This window comes from Grampus griseus (genome assembly GCF_964374135.1).
Source record: "Grampus griseus genome assembly, chromosome: 3".
In the NCBI taxonomy this organism is placed as follows: domain Eukaryota; kingdom Metazoa; phylum Chordata; class Mammalia; order Artiodactyla; family Delphinidae; genus Grampus; species Grampus griseus.
The window spans coordinates 88,260,929-88,278,960 of record NC_139019.1 but is presented as its reverse complement, the minus strand read 5'-3'; the positions used below and the strand labels follow the sequence as shown (position 1 = coordinate 88,278,960).

At 36.1% G+C, this 18,032-nt stretch overlaps 1 protein-coding gene across 3 annotated transcripts in view; it reads right to left on the bottom strand.

Annotated features, from left to right (window-relative positions):
- Positions 1-18,032, bottom strand: part of FER (FER tyrosine kinase) — a 466,095-nt gene that overhangs the window by 299,482 nt on the left and 148,581 nt on the right. For all 3 annotated transcript variants that reach the window (XM_082651708.1, XM_082651707.1, XM_082651709.1), the window contains one exon: positions 5,217-5,406. In XM_082651708.1, coding sequence (XP_082507834.1) covers positions 5,217-5,406 — 190 coding nt within the window. The remainder of the gene's footprint in view (positions 1-5,216; positions 5,407-18,032) is intronic.

The following is an 18,032-nucleotide window of genomic DNA, read 5'->3' as shown; positions in this document are numbered from 1 at the left end:
AAATGTGATATTTTTGAATAAATTAAGAGAGAGAGAGAGAGAGAGTAAAGTCAGACAATGCTTAGTCAGGGACTAGAAAATCTTGGTATTTCCATCATTATCCAGATAGGGCAGCCAACAAGGAGTTTAGCCTTCTAATTTGCCCCAGAAGGCAGATTCTTCTGCCTGCAGAGCTAGAAGTGAAGAATAAAATAAAATAATCCTTGGGTCTATAGTCCATGTAAACAACTCAAATGTCTTCAGCATTAACAGCACATTTAAGTGTCAATAACTCAAATGGGTAAGAAAGGATCTGTCTTCTAATTCATCATTTCCCAAAGTACAGTTTCCATTGCGCAGTGGTCCCTTCAGGACATTCTTTGAAAAGGGATTGGAACAGTATTTCCAGAGATGCTGCATTCCGTGCTATAGTTCTCCTCTTGGGAATTTGATTAAAAAGTTTAGAAAATTCCTGCAGTCAATACAACTGTTTCTTCTGCCTTAACTGGGTATGTCCAAAATTCTAGAACTCATTTCTCCTTGGAACATTTTTCGAGGACACCAAATTCTCTTGATTTTCTACTACCTCACTGGTCATTCCTTCTTAATCTCTTCCTGATTCCTCCTTGTCTAGACCTAACTTGCAGTGACCCAGAGTTCAGTCCTTGTTTCTCTGTTCTTCTCTATCCTCTCTCACTTGGTGACATTCTATAGTCAAATAATTTTAAATACCATTTGATGTCTACAACTCTCAAATTTATATCTCCAGTCCAAATCATCCTCTGGAACTACCAAATTTCTACACTGATGGGGTTTCTTTCTTTTCTTTTCTTTTCTTTTCTTTCCTTTCTTTCTTTTTTTCTTTCTTTCTTTCTTTTCTTTCTTTCCTTCCTTCCTTCCTTCCTTTCTTTCCTTCCTTCCTTTCTTTCTTTCCTTCCTTCCTTCTCTTTCCTTCTTTCTTTCTTTCCTTTCTTTCTTTCTCTCTCTTTTCTTTCTTTTTCTCTTTTCTTTCTTTTTCTTTGTTTTCTTTCCTTCCTTCCTTTCTTTCCTTCCTTCCTTCCTTTTCTTTTCTTTCTTTCTTTCTTTCTTTTTCTCTCTTTTCTTTCTTTTTCTTTCTTTCTTTCCTTCCTTCCTTTCTTTCCTTTCTTTCCTTTCTCCCTTCTTTCCTTCCTTCCTTCCTTCCCTCCCTCCCTCCCTCTCTCTCTTTCTTTCTTTTTTGGAAAAACAAGCTGAAATCTTGCTCTTCCTCATCAAAGCTGCTCTACGTGTACTCTTCCCATGCACTTGAAACAAATTCTATTCCTCTAGTGCTCCCGCGCAAAACCTTAAAGTTGTCCTTGACTCCTCTCTCTCGTACCCCACATTTAATCCACAGGAAATCTCAAGGGCTCAACCTTCAAAACATATCCATAAGCTAAACACTTCCTGTTAGTTCCTGTGATACCATCCTTGCTCAAACTGTCATCTTCTATCACCTGGGTTGCTGTAATAACCTCAATCTTCCATTCTTATTAACCTTAAGCATATTATCAACACAGTGATCCATTTAATTCAAAAGTCAGAGCATGTCAATCTTCTGGTATAACCTCCCAACCCAATGGCTCCCCATTTCATTCAGAGAAAAGCTATAACCCTTAATTATGTTCCACAGGTCCTGAGATCTGTTCTCCATTACTTCTCTAATCTCATTCCCTATACTCTCACCTTCCCCTCTACTCAGAGCTCCTTACTGTACCTTAGACAGTCCAGACCTGCTCCTGCCTTATAGTCTTTGCAATAAATACACCCTCTGACTAGAATGCTCTTTCCCCAGAAATTAAGTGGTTTACTAGCTCCCCAGTTCAAGATTTTGTTCAAACGTCACTTTCTCGTGTAAAAATTGATCAGTAGATGCCTTTGAATGGTAAGTAGAACTATGAGATATTTTATTTTATTTACTATTATTTTATGCAGTAGGAATATATTATATTTATTTAATAACATTTATTATTTTGTAGTTATTAAAGCCACATATGCTGTTTTTCAAAATCTTGGAAATTAGGAAAAATGATAAAGAAAAAAACTCCTACCACGCAGAGATTTTGTGATGACTATTAACCTATTATTTCATTTTTTTCATTAAAAAGAACATTGTTTATATAAAAAATGTCACTTTCTCGATGATGCTTATCTTTATTTGCATTTAAAATTGTATCCCAACCTGTGACCCTCTAGACCCCCAATCCCCTATCCTGCTTTGTTTTTACGCCTCGACATTTAGCACCTTCCAATATAATACATAATTTACTTATTTATTAACTGCCATTCACCACAGAATGTAACCTCTAAGAGAGATTCTTCATTAGTTTTATTCACTGATATATTACAAGCATCTAGAAATATCCTCAGCACATAGTAGGTGCTCAATAAATATTGCTTGAATGGATAAATGAAACATACTTATCCACAGATAATAGAGAATTACTGTGCAATACTTAATATTTATCAATATTATTTTCTCCTTGGTATTTTGGCCAAAATTAGACTTAGGTGAAAAAAGACAACACTAGAAGGATGACTTTTCCTGACAAAGATGTTTACATTACCTGTCTCCACAGATTATTAGATTTCTGTAAATTAATAGATGGGCCTTAATTCTCATCGAATTATAAAGTCAAAATAAACATCAATACATCTAAGAGCCTGACTACAATTCTAACCCTGACATCTGAATCACCTTGGAATTTTTATAAGAATATACAATCCATGGCCCATCTCAGCAGTACAGTTCCTTAAGGGCACTCTTCCACAGAAGCATTCACCACCAAAGAGTCTGAGTTTTGGTTAACACTGCCATTAATTAGGATCATGTAAAATAGTTAATACTTACTCTTAAATAATATTTAGGCCAAGTTTTTACTATTTTCCATGATATTATGCTTTAATTTTTAGTTCTTCCAATTCTTCCAATATTCAACTAAATTTCCCTTGTTGAAACACCATTTATAAGGATGGAATTTATAGAGAGGAAAAAGCAATGGAACTGCTTACATTAATTTCAAGCTTTTTGGGTAATGTTATTCATAAAACAATGCTTAAACAGTCATTTGGTGAAAAAATCATTTATACTTTTAATATTTTGATTGTTTTTGAATAAAATGAAAAGTTATATTCTAATTATTACTGAAAGATAGAATTATGCAAAAATTTCACTGATATACGTGGGAGTATTATTTAGTTTTAAGAACTATGAATTGCAAATATTTCTACTTGTTTTATAAAACATACTGAAAAACTCATTAGTTGCCATCAATCTGAGGAATGTCCTGTTTGATTTATAAAATGTTACTTTATTACTTTAAACTACATATAGCGTTCCTTTGTAAATTCCTTAAAGACTTACTAAAGTCATTGCTTCAGTGAATAGATAAGATGTATAGAAACAAATAGCATTTCAACTATTTAAAATAAACTGGATAAATGCAATACGTGACATCACTTTCTAAAAATTTATAAGGTATTATCACTTAATAAATGGGTATAAGAGAAAGTTTGAAAGCACCAGAAAGCAGTTTAGCCTCTTAAACTGTATTATACATTCTCTCTAAAACATTATTTATTCATTTACTGAAAAAGTTTTTCTTCAATGATTATGAAAGATAAAACTCCAAATGATTACAAGTTCTTAATGAAATAAGAATTAATGAACTGTTATATTTTAAATTCCAAAGTCTAGTTTTTAGCTGCTGTTATCAAATGGGGATATGCTATCATTTAGTGACTTGAAAAACTATCTTTTATTCTATAATAATAATGCCAACATGAGTCATCTGCATACATAATTACTTAAAATAAATTAGGTAGCCCGTTTTAACCTATCTGCCACTAAAAAAGGCTATGAAGTAACCAATTCCACACCCACATGGGGACAAGGAAATACTATAAACCACACTTAGAGAGCAAAAGATTTACTAACTAAGGTTTCAAAGCCAAGCAAAAGAATAAACCTTCAGAAGTTCCTCTGAAAAAAATGCATGTTAGTTATCAAAACTCAAGAAGCAAGAAAATTACGCCAGTAGGGTCCCTGGTCTACATGGTAAGATCTTTATTGTCTGGTAGGACAGTAAAGGACAGCAAAGAATTATAATCCATAATTCACAATGTAATGTATAGATCACTATGGCTCAATTAATAAAAAATAGTAATAACCACAATAATTTAAACACTTCCTATTCATATCCAGATTTATCTAGAATTGGACATTTCAAATGCAGTCTTTTTTTCCTATGGAGACATTCGAATCCATTTAACAATCTAATTGTACTATTTAGAATCACATAAACTAAAAATTACTAAAATATCACCTATAGCATAATTAACTATAATAGTTCTATTTACGGACTGCATACAGTTACCCACAGAAAAATCAAGGATACAGCTCAGGCTTTTTCAACCTTGGCACTATTAATATTTTGGTTTGAGTAAGTTTTTGTTGTGAGTAAGAAGGGATGGGCTGTAACGTGCACTGTATGGTATTTAGTAGCATCACTGGCCTCTACCCACGAGATAGCAATAGCATCCACCAGCTGTGAAAACCAAACATGTCTGGAGACATGGCCAAATGACCCCTGGGGGGCAAAACTGCCCCCTGATAGAAACCACCAACATAAGATAAAGGAAGGAAGAAAAGAAGGGGAAGAGAGAGAGAAAGTAATTAAACTAGGCATTCTTAAACAGTTAATAAATCTGTATAAAATAAAGCTGAATTTCTAGTTGCTAGATTTAAATGTGTTTATTGTAGTTTAAGGCTATTTATAAGAAAAAATCATCTTTAAAAAAATCAGTGTTTTGTATTGTGAAAACAATAAACACATCATCAATCTCAGATAAATTCTACTGTTCTTATATAAGAAAAAAAATTAATAAGTATCTTTCTCCTTATTTCTTATTTCTATCTTAAGAATAACACCCTACCTTCCTGCTGTCTCCCAGGAATAAAAACAACTGCAGTCTTTGTTTTCAGTTTTGAAGGCAAGAGAAGAGCTTTTTCCTTTGACTCTACAGGTGGTTCCTGAAAGTGCTCTCCAGGTGACCTGAGGTGACTGACAAGTCTATTTTGCATTTACAAACAAGTTTAATAGGACCTGCATATTAACAAGAGTAATAATTTGTTACAGCAACCAGAATTACTTTTTGTATTCACTTATTACCTATATACTACTCTTTCAACTTTCTCATTTGATTACTCTTTGGCTTACCATAGATGTAACTGATCGCGCATCTTCTTCATAATTTACTACTGGAGGTGGCTCTTTCCCATCATTTTCTTGTACTTTTTGCTCTAGCAATTCTTTCTGTGCTGTAAACTTTGCCTCAGTGCATCTCAGCTGCTGGACTGACTGTTTTAGCTCTTCAAGTGTCTGTTTTTGGCTTAGCAGAAGTACAATACTAAAAGAGAACAGATTAATATAAATTATTTCAACTTCTTTAAGAAATAAAGGCTTTAAAGGAAACTATATATATGTATATTTTGCTCCTATTTTCTTTCATTTTCCTCTTTATAAGAGTCATACAGAATCATAAGAATTATGAAACTAAACAGATTTTGAGTCATCACAGTAGTTACTAAATGTTAGCATTAACAAAATGGAAGGAAATGTTTAGAAGCAAAAACCAAATTCAAGATGCTTTCAAATGTATTACAATATATAGCATTCATTTTATTTTACAGTTAAAACATCTACCTCACAAAGTACAGACACTTAGGTCCAGAAGTGTAGAGCCTAAACTGAATTGATATGACTGAAGGAGAATCTTACTTTATTTCAAATCTTAAATGGAACATAGATAAGTCAGATCTGTGCCTAGAGTAAAATAAACCAACTCAAGGTGACAGCCTGGAACCAAGCTGTGTGCATATTGTGAGGGGTGTGTTTTTAGAGCTGGGGAAAGATGTTCTGATAAGGACAAAGGGAATGAGTGTAAGTCCCCAAATCTTCCCCATAACATCATTATAAAGACAGTAGACTTCCCCATTCCTCCTTTAGAGAACTACACAGGCCACATGTTACCTTATAGTGATCTTTTAGCCCTTGGAGGCTGTCCTTAATAGGAATTTCAAATTAATTCACCCATATTAAAGCCACAAGAAAACAGGCAGTGCCGGTGAGGAATATCTCTGGGAATGCTATCATACTTCGTGTATTAATACCTCTTTTTTTTTAACATCTTTAATGGAGTATAATTGCTTTACAATGGTGTGTTAGTTTCTGCTTTATAACAAAGTAAATCAGCTATACATATACATATATCCCCATATCCCTCTCTCTTGCGTCTCCCTCCCACCCTCCCTATCCCATTCCCTCTAGGTGGTCACAAAGTACCGAGCTGATCTCCCTGTGCTATACAGGTGCTTCCCACTAGCTATCTGTTTCATATTTGGTAGTGTATATATGTCCATGCCACTCTCTCACTTCGTCCCAGCTTACACTTCCCCCTCCCAGTGTCCTCAAGTCCATTCTCTATATCTATGTCTTTATTCCTGTCCTCCCCTAGGTTCTTCAGAACCATTTTTTCTTTTTTAAGATTCCAGATATATGTGTTAGCATATGGTATTTGTTTTTCTCTTTCTGACTTACTTCACTCTGTATGACAGACTCTACGTCCATCCACCTCACTACAAATAACTCAATTTCTTTTCTTTTTATGGCTGAGTAATATTCCATTGTATGTATGTGCCACATCTTCTTTATCCATTCATCTGTTGATGGACACTTAGGTTGCTTCCATGTCCTGGCTACTGTAAATAGAGCTGCAATGAATATTGTGGTACATGACTCTTTTTGAATTATGGTTTTCTCAGGGTATATGCCCAGTAGTGGATTGCTGTGTCATATAGTAGTTCTATTTTTAGTTTTTTAAGGAATCTCCATGCTGTTCTCCATAGTGGCTGTATCAATTTACATTCCCACCAACAGTGCAAGAGTGTTCCCTTTTCTCCACACCCTCTCCAGCACTTATTGTTTGTAGATTTTTTGATGATGGCCTTTCTGGCTGGTGTGAGGTGATGCCTCATTGTAGTTTTGATTTGCATTTCTCTGATGATTAGTGATGTTGAGCATCCTTTCATGTGTTGTTGGCAGTCTGTATCTCTTCTTTGGAGAAATGTCTATTTAGGTCTTCTGCCCATATTTGGATTGGGTTGTTTGCTTTTTTGATATTGAGGTGCAGGAGCTGCTTGTAAATTTTGGAGATTAATCCTTTGTCAGTTGCTTCATTTGCAAATATTTTCTCCCATTCTGAGGGTTGTCTTTTCGTCTTGTTTATGGTTTCCTTTGCTGTGCAAAAGCTTTTAAGTTTCATTGGGTCCCATTTGTTTATTTTTGTTTTTATCTCCATTTCTCTAGGAGGTGGGTCAAAAAGGATCTTGCTGTGATTTATGTCATAGAGTGTTCTGCCTATGTTTTCCTCTAAGAGTTTGATAGTGTCTGGCCTTGCGTTTAGGTGTTTAATCCATTTTGAGTTTATTTTTGTGTATGGTGTTAGGGAGTGTTCTAATTTAATTCTTTTACATGTAGCTGTCCAGTTTTCCCAGCACAACTTATTGAAGAGGCTGTCTTTTCTCCATTGTATATTCTTGCCTCCTTTAACAAAGATAAGGTGACCATATGTGCGTGGGTTTATCTCTGGGCTTTCTATCCTGTTCCATTGCTCTATAATTCTGTTTTTGTGTCAGTACCATACTGTCTTGATTACTCTAGCTTTGTAGTAGAGTCTGAAGTCAGGGAGCCTGCTTCCTCCAGCTCCATTTTTCTCTCTCAAGATTGCTTTGGCTATTCAGGGTCTCTTGTGTTTCCATACAAATTGGGCAATTTTTTGTTCTAGTTCTGTGAAAAATGCCATTGGTGCTTTGATAGGGATTGAATTGAATCTGTAGATTGCTTTGGGTAGTAGAGTCATTTTCACAATATTGATTCTTGCATCCAAGAACATGGTATATCTCTCCATCTGTTTGTACCATCTTTAATTTCCTTCATCAGTGTCTTATAGTTTTCTGCATACAGGTCTTTTGTCTCCTTAGGTACGTTTATTCCTAGGTATTTTATTCTTTTTGTTGCAATGGTAAATGGGAGTGTTTCCTTAATTTCTCTTTCAGATTTTTCATCATTAGTGTATAGGAAGGCAAGAGATTTCTTTGCATTAATTTGGTATCCTGCTACATTACCAAATTAATTAATTAGCTGTAGTAGTTTTCTGGTACCATCTTTAGGATTCTCTATGTATAGTATCATGTCATCTGCAAACAATGAAAGCTTTACTTCTTTTCCAATTTGTATTCCTGCTATTTATTTTTCTTCTCTGATCGCTGTGGCTAAAACTTCCAAAACTATGTTGAATAACAGTGGTGAGAGTGGACAACCTTGTCTTGTTCCTGATCTTAGAGGAAATGGTTTCAGTTTTTCACCACTGAGAACGATGTTGGCTGTGTTAAAAACCCTCCAGAAAGTAGGCGTAGAGGGAACTTACCTCAACATAATAAAGTGTATTAATATCTTAATGAACTGTGCCATGCACTACTGAAAGTAAGTTACTAATACATAAAAGACAATTGGGAAAGACAGTCTCTTCAGGAAGTGGTCCTGGAAAGTTGGACAGCCGCATGTAAATCAACGTTAGAACACACCCTCTCACCATACACAAAAATAGACTCAAAATGGCTTAAAGACTTAAATGTAAGACAAGACACCATAAAACACCTAGAAGAGATCATAGGCAAAACATTCTCTGACATAAATCGTACCAATGATTTCTTATGTTAGTCTCCCAAGGCAACAGAAATAAAAACAAAAATAAACAAAGGAGACTTAATCAAACTTACAAGCTTTTGCACAGCAAAGGAAACCATAAAACAAAAAGACAACCTACAGAACAGGAGAAAATATTTGCAAACAATGCAACCTACAAGGGCTGAATTTCCAAAATATATAAGCAGCTCATACAACTCAACAACAAAAAAAACAAACAACCCAATTCAAAAATGGGCAGAAGACCTAAATACACATTTCTCAAAAGAAAAAATACAGATGGTCAATAGGCACATGAAAAGATGCTCAACATTGCTAATTATCAGAGAAATGCAAATCAAAACTACAGTGAGGTACCACCTCACACTGGTCAGAACAGCCATCATTAAAAAGTCTACAGGGCTTCCCTGGCGGCACAGTGGTTGAGAATCCACCTGCCGATGCACAGGACGCGGGTTCATGCCCCGGTCCAGGAGGATCCCACATGCTGCGGAGTGGCTGGGCCCGCTGAGCCTGCATGTCCGGAGCCTGTGCTCTGCAACAGGAGAGGCCACAACAGTGAGGCCTGCGTACCACAAAAAAAAGTCTACAAACAACAAATGCTGGAGAGGGCATGGAGAAAAGGGAACCCTCCTACACTGTTGGTGGGAATGTAAGCTGGTACAGATACTGTGGAAAACAGTACAGAGGTTCCTCATAAAACTAAAAATAAAATTACCATGTGATCCAGCAATCCCACTCCTGGGCATATATCCAGACAAAACTGTAATTCAAAAAGATACATGCACCCCTATGTTCATAACAGCACTGTTCACAACAGCCAAGTCATGGAAACAACATAAAGGTCCATCGAAAGATGAATGGATAAATAAGATGTGGTACATAAAAATAATGGAATACTACTCGGCCATAAAAAAAGAATGGAATAATGCCATTTGCAGCAACATGGATGCAACTAGAGATTATCATACTAAGTGAAGTCAGAAAGAGAAATACCATATGATATCACTTATATGTGGAATCTAAAATATGACACAAATGAACCTATCTATGAAACAGAAACAGAATCACAGAAATAGAAAACAGACTGGGGTTGTCCAGGGGGAGGGGGTTTGGGGAGGGATGGAGGGGGAGTTTGGGGTTAGCAGATGTAAGCTTTTATATATAGAATGGGTAAACAACAAGGTCCTACTGTATAGCACAGAGAACTATATTCAATACCCTCTGATAAGCCATAATGGAAAAGAATATTTTTTGAAAAGAATGAATATATATGTATAACTGAATCACTTTGCAGTACAGCAGAAATTAACACAACATTGTAAATCAACTATACTTCAATTTTTAAAAATTGATTTAAAAAAAAAAGAAGGAGATCCATAGACTAGGAGAAAAGATTTACAAAAGACACATCTGATACAGGCCTGTTATCCAAAATATACAAAGATCTCTTAAATGTCAACAACAAGAAAACAAACAAACTATTAAAAAATGGGCCAAAGACCTTAACAGATACCTTACTGAAGAAGATATACAGATGGCAAATAAGCATATGAAAAAATGCTCCACATCATATGCCATCAAAAAAATGCAAATTAAAAGAACAATGAGATAGCATCATACATTTATGAGAATGGCCAAACTCCAGGACATTGACAACACCAAATGCTGGTGAGGATGTGAAGCAACAAGAACTCTCATTCATTACTGGTGGAAATGCAAAATGGTATAGTCACTTTGGAAGACAGTTTGGTAGTTTATTACAAAACTAAACATACTCTTACCATATGATCCAGCAATCATACTCCTTGGTATTTAGCCCAAGGAGTCAAAAACTTATGTCCACATAAAAGCCCACACATGAATGTTTACAACAGCTTTATTCAAAACTGCCACAACTGGGAAGCAACCAATAAGTTCTTCAGCAGATGAATGGATAAACTGTGGTATATCTGGACAATGGAATATTTTTCACTGCTCAAAAGAAACAAGCTACCAGCCCACAAAAAGACATGGAGGAACCTTAAATGTACATTACTAAGTGATAGAAGCCAATCTGAAAAGGCTACATAATGTATGATTCTAATTATATGACATTCTGTACAAGGCAAAACTATATGGAGACAGTAAAAAGAAAGCTATATGGAGACAGAAACAAACCAGATATTCTTCACAGGGTGAATGATCAAATTATGGTATATCTATACAGTCATGAGTTGAATTGTGTCCTCTAAAAAGATATGTTCAAATCCTAACCCCAGGAACCTCAGAATGTGGCCGTTTTGGAAACAGGGTTGTTGCAGATGTAATTAGTTAAGATGAGGTCATACTGGAGTGGTTGGGCCCTCAATCCATGACTGATGTCCTTGTAAGAAGAAGAAAATCTGGATACAGAAAAGAGACCACACGGGCAGAACACTATATGAAGATGGAGGCAGAGATTGGAGTGATGCTTCTATAAACCAAGGAATGCCTAGAACTGCCGGCCATCAGCAGAAGCTAGGACAAAGGCATGGAACAGAATCTCCCTTAGAGCCCATAAGAAACCAGCCTGCCAAGACCTTACTTCAGACTTTTGGCCTCCAGAACTGTCATAGAATAAATTTATATCTTTTTTTAAGCTGCCCAGTTTGTGGTACTTCAAAATGGCAGTCCTAGGAAACTAATACACATGCTATGGAATACTACATAAGAGTAAAAAGGAATGAAAGTACCTGGATGAATCACCAGAGAATTACAATTAATGTAAAAAGACAATCTCAAAAGGTTACATACATTATGATTCCATTTTATATAACATTTTTGGAAAGACAAAATTATAGAAATGGAAAATAGATTACTGGTTGCTCTTAACTGGTGTTAAGGAGGGGGTGGGAGATAGAAGGCAGTGTAGCTATAAAAGTACAAAATGGGGGATCCTTGCAGTGATGAAAATGTTCCAAACCATGCCTGTATCAATGTTAATATCGGATTATGATATTATATTATAGTTTTGCAAGATGCTACCATTAAGGGGAACTGAAAAGGTTTATGGGATCTCTCTGTATTAATTCTTACAACTACATGCCAATCTGTAATTATCTCCATTAAAATTTAATTTAAAAATATGTATCAGTGGTTGTTCCCTGGCGGTCTAGTGGTTAGGGTTTAGTGCTTTCACCCATGCCGTGGCCCAGGTTCAATCACTGGTCGGGGAATTGAGATCCCACAGGCCGCACAGCATGGCCAAAACAAAAAGTTTCACTGCTGCTTCCTGTGGTAACGTGAGGTTTCTATCATCTCATATACCTTGGGTTTCTAAATAATCTGTTTCAGAAATAGGCCTTTTTAAATTCTTCTTCAGGAGTTCTAAATATCTATTATGTCATATCGGCAATCACTTAGACATTCTGAGACACTATCCTAACACCAAGAATTAGGAAATACATAAAAGGGAATATCACTCAGCCATAAAAAAGAATGAAATAATGCCATTTGCAGCAATTTGGATGGACTTAGAGATTATCATACTAAGTGAAGTAAGTCAAAGACAAATATCATATAATATCACTTATATCTGGAATCTAAAAAAGTGATACAAATGAACTTATTTACAAAACAGAAATAGACTCACAGACTTAGAAAACAAACTTATGATTACCAAAGGAGAAAGGTAGGGGGGAGGGATAAATTAGGAGTTTGAGATTAACGTATACACACTACTATATATAAAATAGATAATCAACAAGGACCTACTAAATATATTAACATCTTGCTTTTGTTCAATAATTACTTTTTTTTTTTTTTTAAAGTTTTATTTATTTTTTTTTTTATTTTTGGCTGTGTTGGGTCTTCGTTTCTGTGCGAGGGCTTTCTCTAGTTGCGGCGAGTGGGGGCCACTCTTCATCGCAGTGCACGGGCCTTTCACTGTCGCGGCCTCTCTTGTTGTGGGGCACAGGCTCCAGACACGCAGGCTCAGTAGTTGTGGCTCACAGGCCTAGTTGCTCTGCGGCATGTGGGATCTTCCCAGACCAGGGTTCGAACCCTTGTCCCCGGCATTGGCAGGCAGATTCTCAACCACTGCGCCACCAGGGAAGCCCCAATAATTACTTTTTAAACAATACTGTTATATAATCACTATGTAACACACTATAATTATTTTATATGCTTATAACACCATTGAGCAAAAAAGCTATAAATATTTCAAGAAGAAGAAAATTATAATAAATGCATGATTGTATAATACAAGATGCACAAGAAGCTATAAATAAATTTAAAACATTGAAGGGATCAGGACTTATGCAGGTGCTATTTACTCCCTATTTCTGACTACTCTTTCCATGCATTCTTCACTTGGAGGGCACTTTCTGTCCTTCAGGTCTCAGCAAAACTGCCATTTCCTACAAGACCCCTGACCACCTATCTTAAGTGGGTACTCCTCTGTTATTCTTCTATCTGAACTCCTTGTTTCACAGCAATTATCACAATTGTTAATGTCCTGTTTTGTACTGGTCTACTCTACAAAAGTGTAAGCTTCATGAGACATGTGACCATATGTGTCTTAACCTTTCACTGTATTCATAGCACCTAGTGGATATAATCTAAAAATTCTGAGACAAAAATAAAAGGTACCTGAGTTTGCAAACCAGAACAATACTCCAGATGGTTCAAGTATTACCTTCACTACAAGCCAGATGTGAATCTTTGCAAGTCTCTTAAAATTTCTGGCCCTCAGATGTCACATAATTTGAAAGACAAGGAGGTTGAATCAAGTGATCTCTTAAGATTTTGCATGGCTCTAAGAGTTATGATTTTATAATGTACAAAGTATTTTTAAGTACTCGGTGATAATGGTACAGCATAATACAAAACTGAATAATCATTCACTTTTTGGAAATCAAACTAAGCATTAAAACCAATAGTAACATTACCAGCTCTTTATGCCAATGAGTCATAAATGACATTTGCTTGGTATATTTTCCCATAAACTATTTTCTAATACAGTAGTCAAGGATCATAGATCAGGAGAAGATGGATATTATTTCAGTTTGAATAAAAATGCGTTGGAAGTACTGAGCAAAGATATGTATACTAGAGTGACGCTTTGTGTTCTATTAAAATTATACCATTTCAAATGGTTGGTTTTATTCCTTTCACCCACCCTTTTTTTTTTTTTTTTTTTTTGCAGTACGCGGGCCTCTCACTGTTGTGGCCTCTCCCGTTGCGGAGCACAGGCTCCGGATGCGCAGGCTCAGCAGCCACGGCTCACAGGCCCAGCCGCTCCGCGGCATGTGGGATCTTCCCGGACCGGGGCACGAACCCGTGTCCCCTGCATCGGCAGGCGGACTCTCAACCACTGCGCCACCAGGGAAGCCCCACCCTATTTTTTAAATAAAATTTTGCAATAGCTGTACTTCAACTGAGACCTGCATCATTTATATAAGCTAAAACTCTGTGTTTCTTAGTGTGAATTTAATGTCACATAAAAACCATTCTTTAAGTTCATTTTTCACTTTATATTATTCAATTATAGGACTCAAAGCTATCAAATGATTTCTCATATCGTTTATTTTTTCACTGTTATTATAAGATGCTTTGGAGAAATTTATGTTAAACCCAAATTTAAAGGTTTTAACATTAGTCCCTCATATGTTATATTTTCATAGGAACACAAATGCTATTTCTATTAAGTAAACATTCACATAATTCCATTAATTTAGAAATAATTTAAGAATGTAAATTATCTAATAGGATATTTTTAGTATTTGGAAAAAATGTAGTTTTGTTTTATTGTTTTGTTACTTTCATTTTTTATTTATTTATTTATTTTTGGCAGCGTTGGGTCTTCGCTGCTGCATGCGGACTTTTTCTAGTTGCGGCAAGTGGGGGCTACCCTTCACTGCAGTGCACAGGCTTCTCATTGCAGTGGCTTCTCTTGTTGAAGAGCACGGGCTCTAGGTGCGCGGGCTTCAGTAGTTGTGGCACGTGGGCTCAGTAGTTGTGACTCGTGGGCTCTAGAGCGCAGGCTCAGTAGTTGTGGTGCATGGGTTTAGTTGCTCCGCGTCATGTGGGATCTTCCCAGACCAGGAATAGAACCCGTGTCCCATGCATTGGCAGGGGGATTCTTAACCACTGCGCCACCAGGCAAGTCCCTGTTTTATTACTTTTAACTAACACGGTATATGAAGCTATAAATATCTGCAGAGTAAAAATAAATCTATTTTTGAAACTAGATAAAAATTGCTCTTAATCATATATTTAAATAAATATATGTAGACATATATATTTACATATACACACAAAAAATGGAAATGCTTAAGAAATATTAAGAAAATGAAATGCAAACATTTACCCTAGAATCCCTTTCAGACTATTTGTTTAGCAAAATATTTTAACATATGATTCAAAGACAAACTTCAACCCTACCAATGTCTAAATTAATGAGATTTCAAAATGACTACTTAGTTATATAAATATGCTTAACATTTTCAAGATTATGCCCTGAAGCTAACAATAAAAACTCCATTAATAACAAAGGGGTGACAGAACTTGGGTTAAACAGGACTCATTCCCTGAACTGCTTGACATACTTATCCCGTCTAATTTATTCTCCTAAGAATACTGTTAAAATCGTAAGATCAAGCAATTACTGTGATCAAACAGACAGAAACCTTGGGAGTCAGGAACTCATGCATTTTCTATCACTTACTGGGTATGTGATTCTAAGTAAGTTATCTAAGTTCTCTAAGTCTTAAAGGTAAAATCCAGGTAATTACACAGGGAGCATAGTGAAGATAACATTCAGTGAATTAACATATATAAAACATCTAGCATAGTATGTGGAACAGAGTACAAACTCAAGAGATATTATTTCCCATATGTCCACCACCCTTTAAGCTTCCTCTCCTCTATGCCCATTCTCATCTTCTGATAAATACAAGTAGGTGGAGGAATGTGGATCACACTGATTATGTAGATGAAGAGAGAATCGAAGATGTGAGTCAAGAGAACATACCAAAAAAATCAAAGAATCTACAACTACCAGGATAAGACAACACTTAAAGATTGCCTCCCCCAGCAACTCAGACATGCTGGTGAGAGGGTCAGCTAACCTACTGTATTTCTTTATATCTGCTAAATTATAAAACAGGAGTCATTTACAATGTGCACATGTACAAAACTGTAAAACGTACAACTGCTTGGTCATCTGAAGAGATTTACTAGCAAATAGAGAAAAACAAAAGATAATTTTTTTAACTTTATACGTGCAATGGTTGATAAATTTTATTTTTATAATCCCAGTAGAATCTTCTGTTGATGCAATACTGAAAATTTCCAGATTTATTAAAGGAATATCCAGAGTAACTCAAATTTCCCTGTTCTCACCTTTAAAAGGCTCATCAATTTCAATATGACATTTAACACCAAGTTGTAATAAAAGCCATAGTATAAGTGGGAGAAGTAGGCTCCTAATATCCTGAGTTATACAACAGGATAGATGGTGTTGCCATTCACTGAAATTTTAAAAAATACTAAGAGTGAACTAGGTTGCGTTGGGTTGGGTTATATTGAGGGGATTGTTTTCTTTTTGTTTTTTTTTTGTTTTTTTTTTTTGCGGTATGCGGGCCTCTCACTGTTGTGGCCTCTCCCGTTGCGGAGCACAGGCTCCAGACACGCAGGCTCAGCGGCCATGGCTCATGGGCCTAACCGCTCAGCAGCATGTGGGATCTTCCCGGACCAGGGCACGAACCCGTGTCCCCTGCATCGGCAGGCGGACTCTCAACCACTGGGCCACCAGGAAAGCCCTTGAGGGGATTTTTAATTCAGCCTTAGATATGAGAAATTTAGTGTACTTCTGAGGCACCCAAGGAGGCATGTCAAGTAGGCAACTGATTACACGGCCATAGAGTTCAGAGGGGAACTCTGAGCGAGAGTAATATACATGAGTCATCTTCAGGGGATCACCTAGAGATAGAGTACAGAGAGGAGAATGACATAGCCTAGGGCCATGCCTTGGGTAACTCCAAAATATTCTGGCTGAGTGGGGAGGATGAATTTACAATGGAGTGGCCAGAAAGAGAGAAGCAAGATCTGTCACCTTGGTCCCAAAGGCCAAGGGAAATGAAGTCAACAAAGATACTGTGAGGAGGTCAAGTAAGATCATTGCTAAACTTAGCAATATAAAGGTCATTGATGATCTCATAGATATCTACCTGTTTCAACAGTGACAGGGCAGAAGCCAGATATCTGTGGGTTAATTACTAAGTGAGACTTGAGGAAATGAGTGCTCATTAGCACTCTTACAACAAGTCTGACTAAGAAAACAGAAAGCAAAGACAGTAATTGAGGGAAAAGATGAAGATTAATGACAGGTTATCTAGGGTGGTAAGAAAGGTAGAGATTATTTTCAGGAGTCAAAACCTAAGAATATTTAAAAAGTGAGCACAGGACACAGTTGAGAAGAAAAGGTGAACATAATATATAAAACAATGTAAAATTTCTGGGAAAGTAAGAGATGATGAGATATAAAAATAGGCACAAGAAATAGACAGGAAAAGGAACAGATCCTCTATGGAAGTAAGGAAAGAGAATGGGTACAAACGTGGTGCATTTAGATATCTAAAATATCTAGAAAATAAGGGACTTGCCACCTAATGATTCTAATTTTTTCTATAATGTAGGCGAGGTCCATCTGCTGACTATGATGGGGTATATAAAAGGATCAGAAATTTGATAGAAGTAGAAAATATTTGAAAGGTTGTGTAGAAAGTAAGAGCAAGTATAGACCAGACAAATGCTACACATCACAATCCTTGAAAGTCTTGACAAATCACACCAATTGGGAAAGTATGATAGCAAGAAATTTATATATTCTAGTCTAGGATTAGAGAAACCATACCAGTAACCCCTGTTAGAGATGCAAACAATGACCAAAGTCAGATTAGAAATTTTAAATTTTAGATCGAAATTTAAACCTTAATATAGTAGAAAACATAATTATTGAAATCAGTAAAAACAAGAGTATAGCAAAACAAGTTATGTCAGAGGATCCATGAAAATATTTACAGATCCAGAAATCAGCAAGAAAAACAACAGTAAGACAAAAACAGCACAGCAAATATCAGAAGGATTTTTATAGGTGAAACAGACTGCTCTTTTTTAGTAAGTTTATTTGCTTCCTTCTAACACAGTAGAAACCAGTTTCTAGATAATACTGGTCTGTCACTTTCTTAACAAGGAATTCACAGTGAATCTGGTAGACTTTGATGAGGGGGAGTAAAGACAGGTTTT